Source organism: Phoxinus phoxinus (assembly GCF_949152265.1).
Source record: "Phoxinus phoxinus genome assembly, chromosome: 4".
NCBI classification, from domain to species: domain Eukaryota; kingdom Metazoa; phylum Chordata; class Actinopteri; order Cypriniformes; family Leuciscidae; genus Phoxinus; species Phoxinus phoxinus.
The window spans coordinates 38,788,560-38,808,988 of record NC_136879.1 but is presented as its reverse complement, the minus strand read 5'-3'; the positions used below and the strand labels follow the sequence as shown (position 1 = coordinate 38,808,988).

General features: G+C 37.8%; 1 protein-coding gene across 16 annotated transcripts; it reads left to right on the top strand.

The window, feature by feature from the left end:
• Positions 1-587: 587 nt before the first annotated feature.
• Positions 588-20,064, top strand: LOC306997030 (nuclear mitotic apparatus protein 1). 16 transcript variants are annotated; one of them, XM_079610023.1, is made up of 22 exons: positions 589-647; positions 742-816; positions 1,396-1,445; positions 1,529-1,614; positions 2,022-2,101; positions 2,830-2,915; positions 4,670-4,738; positions 4,821-4,911; positions 6,608-6,761; positions 8,187-8,320; positions 8,401-8,512; positions 11,182-11,299; positions 11,388-11,528; positions 11,627-11,740; positions 14,790-15,053; positions 15,168-15,524; positions 15,603-15,686; positions 16,837-16,884; positions 17,959-18,027; positions 18,540-18,722; positions 19,794-19,844; positions 19,924-20,060. In XM_079610023.1, the coding sequence occupies exons 3-21, from the start codon at positions 1,404-1,406 to the stop codon at positions 19,803-19,805; spliced, it is 2,244 nt and encodes a 747-aa protein (XP_079466149.1). In that variant the 5' UTR covers positions 589-647; positions 742-816; positions 1,396-1,403; the 3' UTR covers positions 19,806-19,844; positions 19,924-20,060. The 16 variants fall into 16 exon arrangements, with proteins under 16 accessions (XP_079466147.1, XP_079466157.1, XP_079466146.1 ...); XM_079610021.1 differs by lacking the exon at positions 19,794-19,844 and having other exon boundaries at positions 588-647; positions 18,540-18,800; positions 19,924-20,064; XM_079610031.1 differs by having other exon boundaries at positions 588-647; positions 14,790-15,524.
• Positions 20,065-20,429: the final 365 nt, after the last annotated feature.

Below are 20,429 nucleotides of genomic sequence, written 5' to 3'. Positions count from 1 at the left end.
TATGAATTATCCAGATCTTCAAAAAAAAGCATTTCTACCTGAGATCGTCGATTTAGTTGCTATGTGTTTTCATATTTGGTAAGATACCTGTCAAACTATATGATTCCCGGAGGATTGCGATCAAACTTGTATCATCAGGTAACAAATGATTGAATATGAACAAGTCAGCTAAATATTTTGTTATTAAGGGTGCTACTTATTTGGAAGATTAGAAACAACTTTTTCATTTTTAAGCATACAAAATGAATCCATGGAAATGTTTGTGCAAAAAACAAAAGGTTAAACTTTAACATTGCTAGAAATTAAAAAATGTGTCGAACCAAGTTGTCCCAAATTTTAGGCTTATCACAATTAAATTGAGGTTTTTAAACCGTGCCCACAGTTAATGGAGGTTAATGGTTTATACTTTTTTGTTAATTCAAATTTAAATATGAATATATAAACGTTAGTAGCGTTGATTTCTATGATAACTTGTGCCGCTTCGGAAAGGGAGTGTTTCCATTGGCCACGTAATTTATGATAGCCAATGAGCATAGAGGACGGAGTATTGCGTCATCATATATTTAAAGGACCAATGAACGCCCTGCTGCGTCTTTATTAGTTTTGTTAAGAAGTTGTGGGTCGAGTATTTCAGTCAAACAAATGCGGTAAAACATCTCGTGTTCATTTATTCATATAATTATACCCACATGTATTGATTATTTCATGATTAAATTTCTTCTGCCATTGTTGAAAAATCAGAGATAAACCAAACCATCTGTCTGCGCGTTTCTGAAGCGTTTGAAACTGTCGACGTTCGCTTTTCACATTTTGGAGGTAACTTAAAACGTTTTAAAATACCCAACATATTTAATATTTGGAGTTACAATTGCTTTTTTTAATAATATAATATTAAGGATTTGTATGCGCCTAACAAATTGTTTTGTAACAACAGATGTTTAAGATATCGAGTTTATTTTAATTGTTAGGAAACAGTAGCCTACTATTCTTTTGACTAATACACACACACACACACACACACACACACACACATGGTGGTCGAGAGAGCTCAACACGCTGAAACTGAAGAAAACTCAAGCAAACAGAAAAAAACATCATCAGTTTGATAACATGTGCAGAAAATAATCACAACGCAACCAAATACAGAAACGCGATGCAAATACTCACAACGCACACATGATCAGGAAGGATGTCAAACTAAACAAAAACTCGCATTTCAGGTCATTGTCTTGTGAGTATTTGCAGCACATGTGTTGTCAAACTGATGAAGAATGTTGTCTTAATTTGCTGTTGTTTTGTTCTATTTGCACATGAGCTCTATTGGCCACCGTAGATATATCTATTCATTCACATAAATCCACATTCTGTGTAATGAATGTAGTTGTTTATTTGTAGTGTCCATCATGGAGTTGAATGGCATTAAGGAGGCAGCACTTTTGTCATGGGTAAGTTGACTCCGTCATATTTAATGTATCGCACCACATGACATTTAAAGGCATGTTTACAGTGACTGATGTTCTTCTGACAGATCAACAGTGTCTGTCCTGAGGAGCCCATCAACAAAATCACCCATATGATGGACGATCATCGACTCCTTAAGCTTGCCTACAAAGTGTGAGCTGTGATGGTTACGATAGAAATGCCTTTTCGTTACTTAGTTTGTTACTTACTTTAATTTGAGGCGTTTCTGATGCAATACACACACACACACACACACACACACACACATGAAACCTGATGTTCGCAAATCAGATGCAAACTAAATTCTTATCCGTTTTAAAAACCTATTGAGAAAATATAAATATCACTAGTCATTGTTTAACTCCTTTATTAAAAGAAATAATTGTATTTCTGTTCTAGCTTGTTTACTAGTCAATGTTTGTTTTACTAATACTATGAATATTGCTGGAAACATGACAGATTACTTGTGGTGTTCCTCGTTTGTAAGTCACTGGTTTGAAGCATCTGTTAAATGAGTTTATTAAAATGTCTTGGTTAATGTGTGTCATCTTGTTCTGTAGACGAGGGAAAGAGTCCCGTGATGATTTATTGGTGTCACCAGCTCCTAATGTGATGGAAATGCTCTCCAGGATACTGCGGGGTGAGTAGCAAATCCTAACTTGTCAGACCAGTCTTTTAAAGAGGACATATTATGCCCTTTAGTACGCTCTACTAGAACAGGTTTTCATGCTTAAATGTAAAAAAACACATTATTTTCCTCATATTTGCCATAGTTGCAGCTCCTCTCTTCCCAGTCTGTCAGTAACGCTCCATTTAGTTCCTGTCTCTATGAAGCCCCTCCTTCTGAAAGCACACTGTTCTCTGATTGGTCGGCTGGATCAGTGTGTTGTGATTGGTCAAGCGCTTCGAGTGTGTTTGGGAGATGTCCTGCCCCTTATCATAACTGCCAGTTTCAACACTCTACTAACTCAGCCAGGCCCCGCCCCTTTATTCTGCATATTAATTATTTAAATGAGGAATATTGTGACTTGTTCGTTCCCGGAAGAAACTCAAAACTACAATAGGGGGTGTCAGGGAGTTCAGAAACCGTGAAAGTGTGACAGTAGCAGTGGCTCAGTGGATAAGGAGTTGGCCTGTGGATGGAAAGGTTGCAGGTTCGATCCCAGGTCCCGTCACCATGATTGTACTGTGGTTTGTCCCAGTGTGTCTGTAGAGCTGAGCAGTGCCGCAGTCCTGGACGCCACACAGAGAGATGCTGGTTCCTGCCGACAGGGCCTGTCGAATAATCGGGCTCCCTGTGCGATGGCTCCACACACACATGTGCGTTTACATAAACTACTGCTTACCTTTACTTCTGTCTACATGCAGATGAGTTTCAGTTCAGCCCAAGACAGGCATCCCTCATCTTCCAGAAGATCAGCCAGGGGATCGAGCTGGAGCTTCAGACTGCCAAGGTGTGTTTCTGTTTCTGTTGTTTTTTGCTCTGAATAAGAAACTCATAGAAAAAGAAACTATTCTTTATGATGTTGTCAATGTGACACTTTTTTTTTTTTTTTACTTTATTGTGAATGCACAAAAAAACACATGAACATTGTCCTGAGACTGGGCTTCATACATTATTTACAATCAGAAACACAAAGAATTTAAGGCATAGGCTTATGTCCCATTTCAGAAAGTCAATAGCAGGACCCCATCTTTCAAAAACTGGGATTTTTAATTGCAGTTGTGCTGTCAACCGTTCCATTAAATACATATTTTGTGTCCATTGCGTAACGGTAGGTGGCTCAGGTTTTAACCAACAGATTATAATTTATTGCCGTCATTAAGAGGAGATGGAGAAGAAATGCTTGGTCTTGAGAAAGCTTGTCTGGAAAGATATCCAGTAAAAATGTTCGGGAGTCAAAAGAGATGTTCATTTTATTTCATTTATATTTTCATTATTTTTTTAATTTATTTTTTATTATTATGTGTGTGTATATATATATATATTTTCTCTCTCTTTTTCTACTTATTCTTGTTTATTATTTTAGTATGTGTATGTATGTACATATATATATATATAATTTATTATTATTATTTTTTTATTTATTTTTTTTGTACGTGCCTGTATTGGTGAATGTCTGTTGGTATGCATGGGTCTGTATGTCTGTCTTCGTTTATGGGCCTGTGGTGGGTTAGTTCATGGGTTGGGTGGGGAGGGGATCGGGTACAGTACAGGTGTCATCTCGGTCCCATTTTGTTATGTTTATTGTTAATTATACAATTGTCACCTTTAAAATAAAATCTACTCAATAAAAAAAGTTGGAAAAAAAAAAAAAAAGAGATGTTCATTTTTAGTAGATTTTCCAAAATGCCCTTAAAGTAATGTATGGTGGGACAGTCCCAAAAGATGTGAGTTTGATCACCGACCGATCCACAGTTTCTCCAACATTTGTCACTCGTACTACTCTTGGTGAGGAAAGATTTCCAGAAAAATCAGATTTTAGTTTTCCAATCAAACTCCCTCCAGACCTGACTGCCCACACCAATGGGAAATACGTTTAATATGACAATGCATTAAAAATGCAATGAACATGGTGTCAGTTTCTGAATGAAACCCCCCCCCCCCCCCCACCCGTTTTTTTTTTTTTTTTTTTTTTGTGCAAAATGTTCTGTCCTTGCGTTGCATTGAAAGTATATATTTTATCAGTTCATGCATGTGCTGGGAATCGAACTCATGACCTTGGTGTTGCTAGCACCATGCTTCAATGTTTGAGCTACAGGAACAGTAAAGACATTTACATTTACATTTATTCATTTAGCTGACGCTTTTATCCAAAGCGACTTACAATTGCTATATATGTCAGAGGTCGCACGCCTCTGGAGCAACTAGGGGTTAAGTGTCTTGCTCAGGGACACATTGGTGTCTCACAGTGGATTCGAACCCAGGTCTCTCACACCATAGGAAAGAAATGTTATACCTAATATTTTACCTCCATTTGGAAACGTATTTAAAAATAATTATGAAGATGTTGCTTGTATTCAAGACATTAAAACTTTTCTTATTCATATAAGTGTTTTATTTAAAAACATGAAAGCCATTAATTTGGTGAATGTGTTTTTAACTAGACGTTTAAAAACCCTTTTCTCTTTTCTGTGTTGGGAATGTTTTGCACTTTTAGTGTTTAGGTTAAAAAGAATAGTTTTTATGTGCTGTGTGTGTGTGCAGGTGGTGCTCGTTCTGTGTTACTGCGGTTTTAAAAGGTACAACATGGTACCTTTGGACACAAAGACGGGGGTGAGTGTTCAACACTGACCGACAGTTTGTGACGTCTGTGAATTTTCTGAACTCACCCTCTTGCTCTGTCTTTCTGTGTCAGTTGATGATCGCATCCATGTTTCATTTTGTTGAAGACGATGCTGATGGTCTGTCTTTAGATGATGACCTGAATAAATTCCTCACCAAAGCCTGTAAGTAGCCACATTATCACATGTGCAGCTTATTGAATTGTAGTGATGGTAATCTTTTGAAGAAATCAGTGTTTATTTATTTTCGCTTATACACTACCCTTCTAATGTTTTTAATAAAATCAGTCCATTTAAATGTAAAGTGTTTTTATTTTTTTTATTTTTTTTACCCCTTTGTTTTAACCCGTTTTTCACAATGAACTTGGTGTTAGATGCTAGCATGGCATTAACAAATAAGTAGGGTTGGGTATCGTTTTAATTTGAATGATTTCGATTCCAGTAAGGTAAAAATAAATCTTGGATATTATTCACATTTAGTCTTATTCCAAAACATTTAATTGTAGCTTAATAACACAAAATGTAATGGTAGCTGAATAGAACAAAAATCAACTGGCTAAAAAACACTTGCGCAAGGAACGTTTGGCTGTGGTTTAATTAAATTAAAAAAAGAACAAATAGAAAATTAGTTATCGCAACAAATACAACTGAACAAAGATACAATTTAAAATAGTGTTTTAAGATTTTAGGTACAGAAACCTTTATCAAATGTAAAATATCTCTGCACTTTATAAATAAAATATACATTAGAAAGTTACACAAGTTATTCAGTCAAGAACGAGTGAATTTTCTCTTTGACTTGATAAGTGTTATAGAGACTGTAGCAGGAATGTTAGTTAAAGGGTTAGTTCACCCAAAAATTAAAATTCTGTCAGTAAATACTCTCCCTCATATTGTTCCAAGACTTTCGTTCATCTTCACACAAATTGAGATATTTTATAAAATCTGAGAGCTGTCTCACTCCTCCATAGGCTTCTATTGTAATTGAAACGTGCCGGCCCAGAAAGTTAGTAAAGAGTAAAGACGATGTTTAAAATAGTCCAAGTGACTACAGTGGCTCAACCTTAAGTTTATCAAGCGATGAGAATACTTTTTGTACGCAAACAAAGCAAAAATAATGACCATTCATTTTCTTCTGTGGGTCTCTGAGTTCACGTAGTGTAACAGCGCAGCGCTTCTGGGTTGTACGTCAGAACGTCGGCTCACTATTGGCCAGCATCACACGCATCATCACATATGACCAGCGTCGGCCAATAGTGAGCCTCCATTCTGACGTACTCACTCAGAGGCCCACACAGAAATAAAGTCGTTATTTATTTATTTTCCACAAAAAGTATTCTCGTCGCTTGATAAACTTAAGGTTGAGCCACTGTAGTCACTTGGACTATTTTAAACATCGTCTTTACTAACTTTCTGGGCCGGCAAGTTTTGCTTACAATAGAAGCCTCTGGAGGAGTGAGACAGATCTCAGATTTAATCAAAAATATCTTAATTTGTGTGAAGATGAAGGAAAGTCTTACAGGGTTGGAACAACATGAGGGTGAGTAATTACTGACAGAATTAAAATTTTTGGGTGAACAAACCCGTTAAGAGCTGCACGGATCCAATATCCGGATACACATGTCTGCACAGAAAACGCCGTGCGAGTCGTCTCGCGCTTGAATGGTTTAAAGTCATATTGAAATGCTCATAAAAGAATCGAAAAGAGGAATCAAAATTAATTTTATAGTATCTGATTCCTGACCTCAAGTAATCCAGAATCGATTTTTGATTCCCAACCCTACAAATGAGTGAGGTGAGCGTTAATGATTGTATTGTATGCGCACAGGTGTGTTAACCTTCTCTCTGTCTCACTCTGTAGCGGTCATGACCTTCTCCACCTCCAGCAGCGGGAGCAGCTGCTGCTCGCCTTTATACACTGATGATGATGGTGATGAGTCTCCGTTCACCAGACACTTCCAGAAACCCAGAGTTCAGATTCAAGAGCTGGTCACAGTGGCCGGCAGCTCGGACCGGTAATGCCCTTCTTGCTTCATTGCATCATCTGATATCGTGTAAACCACTCAAAATTTATTTTATTTTTATTGAAGGAAAGAAATTATAACTTTTACTCAGCAAGGACCCATTAAATTGATCAAAAGTGTCAGACACATAATGTTATAAAATATTTGTTTCAATATGAATGCTGTTCTTTTGAACTTTCTATTAATCAAAGACTCCTGGAAAAAAAGTGTATCATAGTGAATTTGTATTTGAGCTACATTATAGCTGTATAATATCCAGCTTGTTGTAAATGCATGGGTTCACTTATTTTCCCTGCTATTGTATAATGGAGTGATGAGTTGACAATGTAAAATCCCAGAATAAAGAGCCTTTCACACTGAGCTTGCGATGAAGGGATCAAAGTCATCAGGACTTGAAGATTGAAGTCGAGATTACTCTTGAATCGAAACAATAGATCCTTATGGAGATACTCACAATTGCAGATCATTTGCAGCGCGACACAACACAATTTATTTCGCCGTCCAATTAGATTTGAGCTTACCCGAGCCGCTGCTGTTGCACACAAGTGTGAGAGTGGTGCTTTTTGTTTAAAAAAAACCTGTGTAAACACCGAAGAAAAGTATTTCGGAAGAGAGAAGAGGATGGATGTTGAGTTCTTCTTATCATTTGTGTTTAAGAAACAGTTTTATTCTTACATTTTCTTTATCTAGATTATCATTTCTATTCCTTTTCCACTGAATTATTCGATATGAAGAGCTTGAAACCACGTACAGAGTGCGGTTTTCTTCCGTGCGTGTCTAGAGCTCCTTCGCTCTAGAGCTGTCAATCATATGTGATCACAACTCCTGCACTTCTGAATGATGACGTTTTGTTAATTTCCTCGCTCTGACTTCTGTACATAAACTACTGAAATAAACGAATCTACAGATGAAGCATGCAACCAAATAAATATGATTACGACGATATATGTTCTGCATGTGTTTTTCATGCGGCTCTGCGTATTTTTATAACAGAATGAGAAATGCTTACATAAGAAATACTAGGCAGGTGTAGCGTTCAGTTTTTTATAAAACACAAGTCGGCCCTTTATTTAATCAAAATCCACTTTAGATCGCAGTCGGAAGTTAATACACGCACTCGATGATGGTTTCTGTGTTGTACCAAACTTTATTTATCTTAATTTACTGTTGAATGTTGTGCAGCAGACGATGTTAAAGACCAACGGGAAGATCACACACACACACACACACACACACACACACACTAGGAGAAATGTATTCTTGGTCAGCGTCACCAATCGTGCAGGTGTGAATTAGCTGAAGGCAATCAATCATTCCGCGTTCAGTGTGAAAACTTGGTTCATCGGAGATTCGCTCGGCTTTATATCACGTCGTGCTGCTTGTGAAAAGGACTTAACTCGCATTCTTGATCTCCAGCTGTCCAGTGCAGGATAAAATGAGCACGCCACAACTGTTGAAGAGACTCCGGAAAGAGTTGGCACATGGGGCAGATGTGCGAGACGAGCTGGAGAAAGAACTGGCCGATCAGATCAACGTCATCTCAGAGAAAGGTTTCATTCATGCTCCCTCGAGTGAATTAACTCTGGTGTGAATTTGGTTTAATTTCTCTCTCTCTCTCTTTTGCACACAGAGGGTCTGATAGTCCGGCTGCAGCACAGGGTGGACCGGATGCTGAGAGAACAACGAGAACTGGAGAAAGACCATAAAGCTGCTCTTCTGGAGCTGCAGGAGAAGAACGAGAGGTGAGACGCAAGAAGGGGAAGGTGGACCTATTATGTCCCTTTTTAAAAGATGTAATAGTCTCAGGTGTCCTCAGAATGTGTCTGTTAGATTTCGGCTCAAAATACATTTATTATACCAGCGATGAGTAACGTCGGTCCTAGAGAGCCGCTGTCCTGCAGAGTTTACCTCCAACCCTCATGATAAACTCTCCTGTCTTTAGCCTTAAAGGATTGGTTCACTTTCAAAAAAAATGTTGCTGATCATTTACTCTCCCTCATCTCATCCAAGATGTCCATGTCTTTCTTTCTTCACTCGAAAAGAAATGAAGGTTTTTGAGGAAAACATTCCAGGATTTTTCTCCATATAATAGACTTGAATGGCAACCAACGGTTTAAAGGTCCAAATGTCAGTGTCAATGCAGCTTCAAAGGCTCGAACCAATCACAGTCGAGAAATAAGGGTCTTATCTAGCGAAACTATCGGTCATTTTCTAAAAAAAATATATACTTTTTAACCACAAATGCCCGTCTTGTACCATCTCTGAGATGCGTCATCACGTTGGAAATGTCATGCAAGACGTGTTTACAAAGTGAACGGGCAAAGACTAATACACATAACAATGATATGCACACGTAAGGACCATTTTAAACGATAAACTGACACAAATATATATAAATGTGTCATTCAACATGCATGCATCATACTTGTAAACACTGGGTCGGTACTTCCGATTACGTCGTGCGTGACCTTTCCAACGTGATACGTGACGTTTTTTTTATTTGAGCTTCTTTAACTTGAACGCTGCGTTTTTAGAATGCAAATTTCTGCGCTAAATGTTGTAAAAGATGCAAGACACGAGTGCAACGGTCAATCACACGTCTAGTGCGTTTACTTAAAACACATTTTCCATTCCACTGCACTACTTTTCCATTGTTTTTTTTGTTCATTGATGCAGCCAACAGCAGTCACCTTAGCTGAGATATTCTTGTGTTTTCATCTGCTCTTGCAAGGAGATAAACATTCGATGTCAGAATGTATAGAAAACGTGACCAACTCATTGATAAACTGATTTAAGGGGAATATAAAAAAATAAGTGGGTGGATTTTTATCATTATACGGTGGTTGTTGACACACAACACACGTTAAAGTTAATTTTGCATAATAGGTCCCCTTTAATGTTCAGTAAGCATGTCTGTGTGGACTCAAATTTGGGTTTCCTGTAATTAGTAGTAAACAAAATAGTTTGTTTTTTGGTACCACTTTATAATGTTTCATTTTGTTAACTTTAGTTAGTTATCTACATTAGTTAAGTGAACTAACAAGGAACCATGCTTCTAGAGCATCTATCAATCTTAGTGTTCATTTCAATGTTTACTAATATTTTTAAATCAAAAGTTGTATGTTAACAAAACATTAATGCACTCGAACATGCTTTTTTTATTTTATTGAGGGCGACACTGATATAGAGTAACTTCTAACTTTATCATTTTTAATGCTCAAACCACAACATCACACACTAAAGAAAGATCAATCATTTCTAAAATATATTGCTTATTGTTAGTTTTAGTAAATGTGGTAACACTTTACAATAAGGTTCATTAGTAAACATTAATGTATTAACTAACTGTGAGGAATACATTTGTAACTGTATTTGTTAATGTTAATTAATAAAAATACAGCAGTTCATTGTTAGTTCATGTTAGTTGACAGTGCATTAACTAATGTTAACAAGATTTGAATAAAGTATTAGTAAATGTTGAAATTAACATGAACCAAGATTAAATGCTGTATAAGCAGAGGTGGACAGTAACAAAGTACATTTACTTGAGTAAGGTACTTAAGTACACTTTTTGAGTATCTGTACTTGAGTATAATTTTTTCTGGAAACTTTTATTTTAACTTCACTACATTTGAAAGACAAATATCGTACTTTTTACTCCACTACATTTCTGTCGAGGTCCATGAGTAGAAAGTAGTAACGTCAGGGATGATTTTGGTTGGAAAAATGAAAGTCTGGTTGATGTCAGAACTCGACTGATGTTGGTTTCTGACGTCATCCCATTTTCAACCACAATACAGTCTGTCCAACGTTGGAGATTAACGTCAATCTGACATTGGATTCTGACATCAACATGATTTTAATTTTCAACGTTGGGTTTGGTCTTCTAAATGCAAATGTTGTCATTGTTTTGGAGCGCACTAGCTTATAGATAACCGTAAGGCTAACATATTCATACTAAAAGCCAAAAAACTGGGAACAGCCATTTTGGTGTCCGAAACCATTGTGGACGTTATTGAGTGACTTATTCAATCCCACGACTGGAACTGTGTTCTAGAAATAAATGTTATATTGATATGAGGGCAGGCAGAGATTCAGAGGCATAAGGTACTGTAAATTGGTTATTACATGCAACAATGCAACAATAATAAAACAATGAATTGACATTTACTTTTATACTTAAGTACTTTTAAAAAGGAGTACTTTTACTTGAGTAAAAATCTGTCTTTACAACTTTTACTTGTAACGGAGTAATATTTGACCAGTAGTATCTGTACTTTTACTCAAGTAAGGAAGTTGTGTACTTTGTCCACCCCTGTGTATAAGTATTGTAAAGTGTTACCGTAAATGCTTCAACTAATGTTAACTAATGAGACCTTAATGGAAAATGTTACCTTTTTTTCTCGTACAGTCTTCTCCGCAGAGTGCATGAAGTTGTGAAGCAGTGCCATGATTTAAAAACCGAAAACTCTCTGAAGGACAAAAAGATTGATGAACTAGCAGAGGAGAACCAAACTTTCGCTGCTCAGGTGAGCTACTTTTATTCCCCCCCATTCCTTCCTTTCTGTCTTGCTAACCTGTTTAAAACTAATTTCTTCCTCACACTGAACTCATCAGGTGCGAAACACATTCGCTCAGCTGGCGAGAGCCGAGGAGGAAGTTACAAAACTCACGTTGGCTCATGAATCATCGCTGGCTGAGTGGAGGAGCAGAAAGGAGTTTCTCGAGCACGAGTTGAACGAGGCCGTCACACACCGGGTAGATCATTTCAGTTTAATTCATCATGTTGTGTTTCTTTGCTTTGTACTCTCCCTGACTGGTATTTATTAATCTGTATTGTTTTCTTCCTCGTTCAGGAGTGTCTGAGTGAGCAAGTGCAGATCCTTCAGGGAAAGATCTCCGTTCTGGAGGATGAACTCCTGAAAGCTCAGTCTCAGGAGAGAGGAGAGGTTTTGGGACCCATCATGGAGGTGAGTGTGGAGGACTAGGAGTGATGCTTAAAAATAAAAGTCAGTTATCAAAGTTCAGACATAAAAATGGAAAATGCTTTAAAATGTTGTTAAACTATTTTTTTTCTGTCAAAAATAACTAAATTTTAAAACATGAATCAAATAAGCAGTTTTAAATGTTGAATTATGTTTCTCTTTTTTTATTTTATTAAATTGGCTATTTTTAAACTGTTTAATTCATGTTTTAAAATATTGTTAATTAGTTTTTTAAAATCCATTAAATAAACATTTTTAAAATGTAATTTAATAAAACATTTAAATTAGTATTATTAAATTGACATTTCACACTGTTTAACTTGTTTTACAATTTTGGTAAATAAAATAGTTTTATTAGGGCCCAAGCCCTGAAAGGGCGCAGAGCCCTATTGTTCTTCTAAGGATTTTTTCTTCTTCTTCTTCTTCTTTATAATAATTTTTTTTTCAAGGTTTTTGCCACTTTTGGGGGCCTTAACGTGCTCAAAAACTCTTGAAACTTTGCACACGGATCAGAACCCGCGGCCATTAGAGCCGGACTGAAGCTGGTACCCGGGCGTGGCAGGGGGGCTCGACAGCGCCCCCTGGAACGGGGTCCGAAAACTTGGTCCATAAATCAAACACGCTTGCATAAAAATAATATGAAACTCGGTACACTTATAGATCTCATCGGTTCATATATCCTTCGTGCTCTGACTTTTTACCCCAGCCCAACAGGAAGTCGGCTATTTGGCGTAGTTTAAAAAACACATGCAATGGAATTGCAGTAACTAAACCTATGCGCGTGAACTCGACAATCGACTACTTTGGACTTCCACCGAAAACAGGAACTAAATACAGGTATGTGGCTGATATAACATCATTTTTATTCATATCTTTCACATCTACTGCAGTCAGATTCACTCGTGTTCACTCTTAAGGAATCACTCAACATGGCTGGGCACTTGTAATGACACATCAAATATGTTAAGAGGATAAAAGCAGGTTTAAAACTTGCCCCATTCAAGTCAATAGGGTGCAAATTTTAAAAATAGGATAACACAGTGTAGGCAACACCGATTTTTGTCGTTGTTCTCTGTATTGACAGCACTCCAAATTTACTCAAAATTGAGCTCAATGTTAAAATTGACCGGAGTTCTCCTTTAACATGCTCAAACTCTTGAAATTTTGCACACAGGTCAGAACCCGCGGCCATTAGAGCCGGACTGAAGCTGGTACCCGGGCGTGGCAGGGGGGCTCGACAGCACCCCTGGAATGGGATTCGAACACTTGTCCGTATATCAAACACGCTTGCATGAATTAATATGAAACTCGGTACACATATAGATTTAATCGGGCCGAACAACTTTCCCTGGGTCAAGTTTTACGCCAGCCCAACAGGAAGTCGGCTATTACGGGTTGATTGGAGAACGCTTGCTCTCGCATTTGAAACACTTCTCCTAGAGAATTCATCCGATGACCACGAAACTCGGTCAGCATGAAGTCAAGACATGGAAGATGATAAATTGCCAGGGGATTTTTGATATCTCTAACGGTTTGGCCGTGGCGAGGAAACAAATTTATGATTAAAAAAGGATGCATAAAGTGTGTTATAACTTAGTTATAGTTTTACCTACAGTAACCAAACTCGGTACGTATATTCTTCTCTTCGATCCGGACAACTTTCTAATTTACAGTCATTAGCTCCGACCAACAGGAAGTCAGATATTGTGGTTTGAATGTGTATTTTCTCTCTCTCTGTCTCTCTGCCATTCTGTGTGTGTGTGTGTGTCTGTCTGTGTGGGGAGGGGAGGGGAGGGGGGATGTGTGTGTGTGTGTGTGTGTGTGTGTGTGTGTGTGTGTGTGTGTGTGTGATTTTGGTTGGGTGACAGTTGTAGGTTACAGTTTGACAAGAGTTTATAGTTTAATAAAAGCACAATGTTGTGTTTCATTGCGAGTGTACACAAATATAAGGAAACACTTTGCATTTTGAATGATGGTCTGTATGAACAAAATGACGGAGTATGTTTTTATGTCTCCATTGTTCGATCGAGCCTCACACACACACACACACACACACACACACACACACACACACACACAGCATTCCAGCATTGCAATCTTGACATCGCAGCATGTTCATTATAGCCTTAATAAAATATAATAATAAAATAGTCAACCTTACATATAAAAATTACACTGCTCTGTTTAAATAGTCATTTGTACAGTTTGTGCCGTTCATAGTAAGCACCGCTCCACTGTGATGTTTCCAAGCACATTTTTGCGCATTTGAAGAGGATAATTTTTCTATATTGGAACGTGAGTGTACAAAGTGTACAAAGTACAAAGCCTATAAAAAGAATAGTTTAGCATCCAAAAATTTTAATAATATATATAATAATATATATGTTAAAAATAGGGGGAAAAAAGAATTTACATAATATATATATATATATATAATTAAAGCTGCAAGCAGCGATGGAGGGCCCAAGCCGGTGGCACCGCCACCCGGTGCCTTTAGTTCCACTAAAGGCACCAGGGTGGCGGTGCCACCGGCTTGGGCCCGCAATCGCTGCTTGCAGCTTTAATTATTGTGTGTTCTTATTCTAACAACGTTATAACATGAATTAAACAGTTTAAAATGTTTTTTTCCCCTTTAAAAATGATTTGGAGTTTTATTAAATTGAAAAATAAATGTAAAACTTTAATTAATGTTTTAAGATGTTGTTTTATTTAATGAAATGGCATGACATGTATTTTTTTATTTAAGTGATTTATTAATGTTTTATTACATTAAAATTAAATGAACATTTAAAAACATTTAATTCACATTTTAAAATCTAGTTCTATAAACCGTTAAATAATAAATGTAATTGTTTTAGAATTTACATTTTTTAAAAAATCTTTTTTTTTTGTCCATTTGTAAGATGGATTGCTCTTCAGTTTAAATTATAATTTAGCTCTCTTTAATAGTCTGAGCGAATCTCACTTTATTGTTTTTATTGTATAAAATGCTAGGATGCAAAAATAAATAATTTGCAAACTTGTCTCTTGTCAGGCTTTGAACAAAATCGAGAGCTTTCAAACCCGCATTCTGGAACTGTCCGAGCAGATTTCCCTAAAAGATGAAGAAATCAGAAATCTGAGGAACGAGTACGACTCTGTTGACCACGAGCTGAAGCTTGTGAAGGAACAAAATATTGAATTGATCAAATCAAATCGCAAAGAGCATGAGGAGACTGTTAAACTTCAGCAAGAGCTTCACTCTGCTTCTTCAGCCGCATCAGAAAAACAAGAGGAAATGCTGGTTCTGGCCGCGGAGGTAACCTCTCTTAAAGAGCAGATCTGCTGTTACAGTGAACATGAAGTGCAGAAACAACAACACATGTCTGTTTTAGAGACCCAACACAACTCGACCTCTCTTCTGAACCTGCAGGCTGACTTGCTTCGACATGAGCTGTGCCACCAAGAAACCCTCCAAGAAAAAGCTCAGGAGCTTGAGAAGACCGTGAGGGAACTTCAGGCTGAGATTTCAGAGAGGGACTCTCACATAAGCGCTCTTAAAGCCACCGTGAAGGATCGACAGCCGAAATCTGATGGGCTTCGAGCTCAACTGCAGCTGAAGCTGGAAAAACAAAACGCCTCCATTCTCGCTCTGAAAAATCTCGCTGGACAATGGGAGCTGCAGAATAAGGAGCTCCTGGAGAAGCTGAAGATCACATTCAAGCAGTTACAGCATTACAGCAGCGGACACCAGGCTCTTCAGAGGGAACGAGACCAGGCGAAGGCCAAAGTGAAAATCTCCAGACACTGAATCCTGTATTGAGTCATTTTCAGTTTAGTTTAACATGCATTAACATGTTTGTTTCAGGTGGACTTTGCCGAGAAGCGTCTGCAAGAGTGGAGGAAGATGATCGATGACAGTGAGGACGTGAGATGCAGAGAAAGTCTAAAAGTATATACATGCACATGCCTGGCCATACATGAAGACACAATACTAACTTAAAGGGATGGTTCGGAGTAATTTCAACCTAGGGTCCTTTGCACCATGACCTCGAGCCACACACACAGACACACACAGAAGCTTTTTTTTCCCTTGGTTGAACATTATTAAAGTTAGAGCTTATTTAGCTCTATGGCTAGTCCAGGCGTTAATGGATCCAAGGTTGTATCTGGTAAAATACTCCACTAATAATGCCTGGGATGGCACCAAACTTCTACAGTAGTACAAATAGGTTCTGTACTCATAAAACGAGGCATTGGAAAGTTTGCAAGTACATCAGGAGTTTATTTAAATAACACTTGCTTGACGGCTCATGCTACTGCTAACCCGGACGTCGAGGTCACTTTCTGTGATTTGGGAAAAGCCCGTAAAAGTCTTTTGCAAAACTCACAAGTGTAAGGGTAAAGTTTTTTGGTATATCCAATTTTTTTTTAATGTAGTTACTCGGTGTTAACTAATAATTGTTGCAAAACTAGTACTACCAACAAAATATTAGTGCATTCCTGGAACTGGGCGTCGTTACACTTCATCCTTACGCATCGCTTTCTGCCAGAACTTTTCCCAAATCACTGAAGTGACGTCACCGTCAGGTTAGCAGTAAGCAATCATGCAAGTGTTATTTAAATAAACTCCTGATGTACTTGCACACTTTCCAATGCCTTGATTTATGAGTACAAAACCTATTTGTACTGCTGTAGAAGTTTGGTACCGTTCCAGGCATTATTAGTGCGGTAATTTACGAAATACAACTTTTGGATAAGTTAGCGCCCGCACTAAACCATTCGGCTGATATCTCTAAAAAAGCTCTAACTTTAATAATGTACGACCAAGGGAAAAAAGGCTTCTGGGGGGGTGGTTTGGCTCGAGGTCATGGTGCAAAGGACCCTAGGTTGAAATTACTCTGAACCATCGCTTTAATTACTATTCCATTTCCTGAATAGTAGAGCATTTTTCATATTGAAGTGAACTAATCCTTCAATTTTCATATTAGGGTTAACTATCCCTATAATCTATGTTCTGATGTAGATCATTTCCAGTATATATGTGATGGTTACAGTGCCGCTTTGCTCTTGCGTGAATCACTGAATTGTCGCACACACAGGTTCGGAAGAGGCCGGGATTTCATCTGCATGTCCCGGACACACCTGAGGTACGGCAGAACCAGAACATGTACATGTGTTTTTTTTTTTTTATAGGATCAGTTAATTTGTTGATTTGTAAAGGTACATTTTAATGTGCTTTCTTTAACCCTTTAAAGTCTGTATCATATTTGATACACACATTTCTAAGGCTTCAACATGATCAAAACTTTGCTGAGAAACCGGTTGCACACAGTCCCCTACATGCCTTCTGTCGTCCGATTGATAGTTCATACTTTTTAGCAAGTAAAAAGCCTTTTTATTTCAATTGTAAAACGTCCACCATCAGCTCGTGATTTAAAAGTATTTTTGCTGTGAAATTTGTATAAAGTAAACATAACCGTAAGTTTGATCTTGTCAGTAATATTTCAAGATCAACACTTACTGGATTGAAGCAACTTGGGTTTATTTGATTATCCAGATATCATTTTTTTTAGAAAAATCATGAGCCTTTTGAGGAAGGTTTATTTGTTCATCTCTCAATGATCATTGTATTGCATTGTTTTAAAACTACAGAGCTTTGATCATAATACAAATCATTTACATGTATTAAGACATTATTGGCAGATTCAGAGTGACGAATGATATTTATATGCATTTTATGCAAGTATCTGCTATACTGTTATAAAGATCTGATGGATTTCCCAGACAGCAACATGGTGTCGGCCCAGATATGGTACATGTGGATTCTTCGCGTACCAGATGTGGACCGGATCTGGGCCGACACATGTTGCTGTCTGGGTAACATTACAAGCATCATAATTTAATCTTACTTATTGTCCATATAAATATCAGCATCTGCACCAAACTGCATGTTTTGGCCTTTGATTAAAACTGAGGTGTGCCCCCCCCCCACCTATATATTCTCACTATATCATAATACATGATGCTGATGCATCTAATATGATGTAAAAAAAAAAAAAAAAAAAAAACGCATGCAGACTTATTGTCTATAGGTTTAATAAACTGTTCCATTTAAAAAAAAATATATATAATTTAGAATTATTTTTCAAATGTCAGTTTTAAGGAAATGTATTCTGAATTATGTGTAAATGTGCAATCCATGTGCCCTGTTGCTGCTGAAGTCGGCGAACTGCATCTCTCGGAAAGCAACAATTAAGAGCAAGCATGCCAACAGACTTTCAAACTCTCAGGTAAGGTAGTTTATACACACACACACACACACACACACACACACACACACACACACACACACACACGACCCTGGACCACAAAAACCAGTCACAATGGTCAATTTTTGTGAAATTAAGATTTCTACATTAATAATAAATAAGCTTTCCACTGATGTATGGTTTGTTGGGATAGGACAATATTTTGGGCGAGATATTTGAAAATCTGGAATCTAGGGTGCAAAAAAAATCGAAACATTGAGAAACCGCCTTTTAAAGTTGTCCATTTATGTTCGCGATTGTGCTGCATTCACTCTCAAAAATATTTTGTTATATTTACAGTAGGAAGTTTACAAAATCTTCACTGAACACGATCTTTACTTAATATCCTAATTATTTTCGGCATAAATTGACCCATACAATGTATTGTTGGCTATTGCCACAAATATACCCGTGCAACTTGAGTGGTTTTGTGGTCCAGGGTCACAAATTATGTCCATAGCCACACACATGAACCTAACTCTATTCATCTCTAGTCTAAGCAAAGGCAATCTGTGGTGTTCATGATTCCTAATACGCCGAAGAGCAGCGGTGGAGGTAGTTTGCTTCGGCGAGGCCTCAGGCTCCACGAAGACGCCTGCAAAACCCCCCCAGGGGCCGGCGGTGGCCTGAGAAAACGTCCCCGCAACAAGTCTTCCAAAACCTCCAATGCCAAACCGGTACAAACCACTAGAGTTGGGGGAAATTGTTCATGAGACTTCAGTTGAGCTGGGAGCTCTTGTTTGATTAGATTTAGGGTACGTTTACACAACAACGATAAGCTTAAAACAGAAGTTTTTCACATACATACAAATTTTCGTTGTCAAAACGATCCCCATTCACACGGACCCACGAAAACAACTAAAAACGCTGTATTCTGCCTCCAGGCCATTAGATGGCGATGAAACATTAGACTGAACACGTCGTTGTCATCAAATATTCACGTTTTTGTTGTTTAAACGTACCGTTTTCAAAAACTTGCGCTTCAAAAACCGTTTTCAAAACTTTGCTTTTTCAGGCTGTGTTTACACAGAAACGATCTGAAGAGAAAACGCAAAAGTGGCGTTGCGTTATCACTTTTTATTCTGCGTTTAGACGAGCGTTATTGGGGGGAAATCTGCGTGCGTATGGTGACACAAAAGTGTGTGAAATTGGATGTAGTGTGCACTCCAGGCGGCTAGGTGGCGATGTGAAGCACTGAGAGTGAAAGAGCCGCTGACACAGTTCTTGTTTAATACGGTAAAGCTGCTGCTTTAACCCTCGGTGCTCTTCGCGTGTCGCTCAGAATTTTTTTTTTTTTTGTCAATGAAATTAATGCTATATTATAGTTTGATAATGTTTTGTTAATTTCCTGTACTGGCGCATGCCTGTGACGTAAACGCGTACGCGACGCCTTCATTGTCTTGCAGACTTTTGCGTTTTTACCTTTAGACAGGAACACGATGGTGGAGCGTTTTTAAGATTTCCACTCTGGAGGGTGGTTTCACTTTTGTGCGTTTTTAAGCCCCAAAAACGCCGTCGCCATGTAAACGAAAGGCACATCCGATAAAGTATTTTACGTTTTCACCCGTGAGCGTTCTCGTGTAAACGGGGCCCGAGACACCCAATACGCCAGGCAAAATGCATACCTTTTTTTTTCTCCCGTTTTTAGTTGAAAACGGCGTCGTATAAACGGCCCCTTTCGACTAATGCATGGTTAACGAGCACAATATTTAAGTGTAGGTTAAGAGAAGTATTTTGTGTGTGTTTAGGGAGCGCAATAGAAGTAACTGTGCCGACCGTCTTCCCTGAAGCGTTTGACTGTATGTATCTGCTGTTATGAGGCAATACCACTTTTTATTGTATTTAATGAACTTTCTGAAACCACTCTTCTCTCCACAGGTGAACTCCAGGATGATCTGTGAACAAATCCTCGACTTATTTTTATTGGCCATTTTCTTGTTCGTTTGTCTTCTGTTCACTTTATAGATTTGAATTTATTGTTTTACAATGTATTTGAAATAAAATATTTTTATGACATTTATTTTGTAGTGGTGTTTTAAGGGTTCATTTTTACTGTTAGCAAAGATTTTATATAAAGGTAAGGGATTTTGCTATCAGCCTTTTATAGGGATAGTTATTTTTACAGATCCATTTAGTTTGTGTTCTGTCTGTCTCTGTGTCTCTTTCTTGTCTTAACATCTTACTGCCTTTTCATTTTCTTTCTGTGTCTGTCCATCTGTCTAATGTAGTCCTTTTTTTTATGTCCGCCCGTGTCTTTTTTTATTTTTTTATTTTTTCACTGTTTGTATTGCTTTCTGTGTCCTGCATTTAGATGCATAGGTGTAAGTTACAATTAAAATGCAGCTATTTAAAAGCATGGAGGTATATATCTGTGCAATGTTATG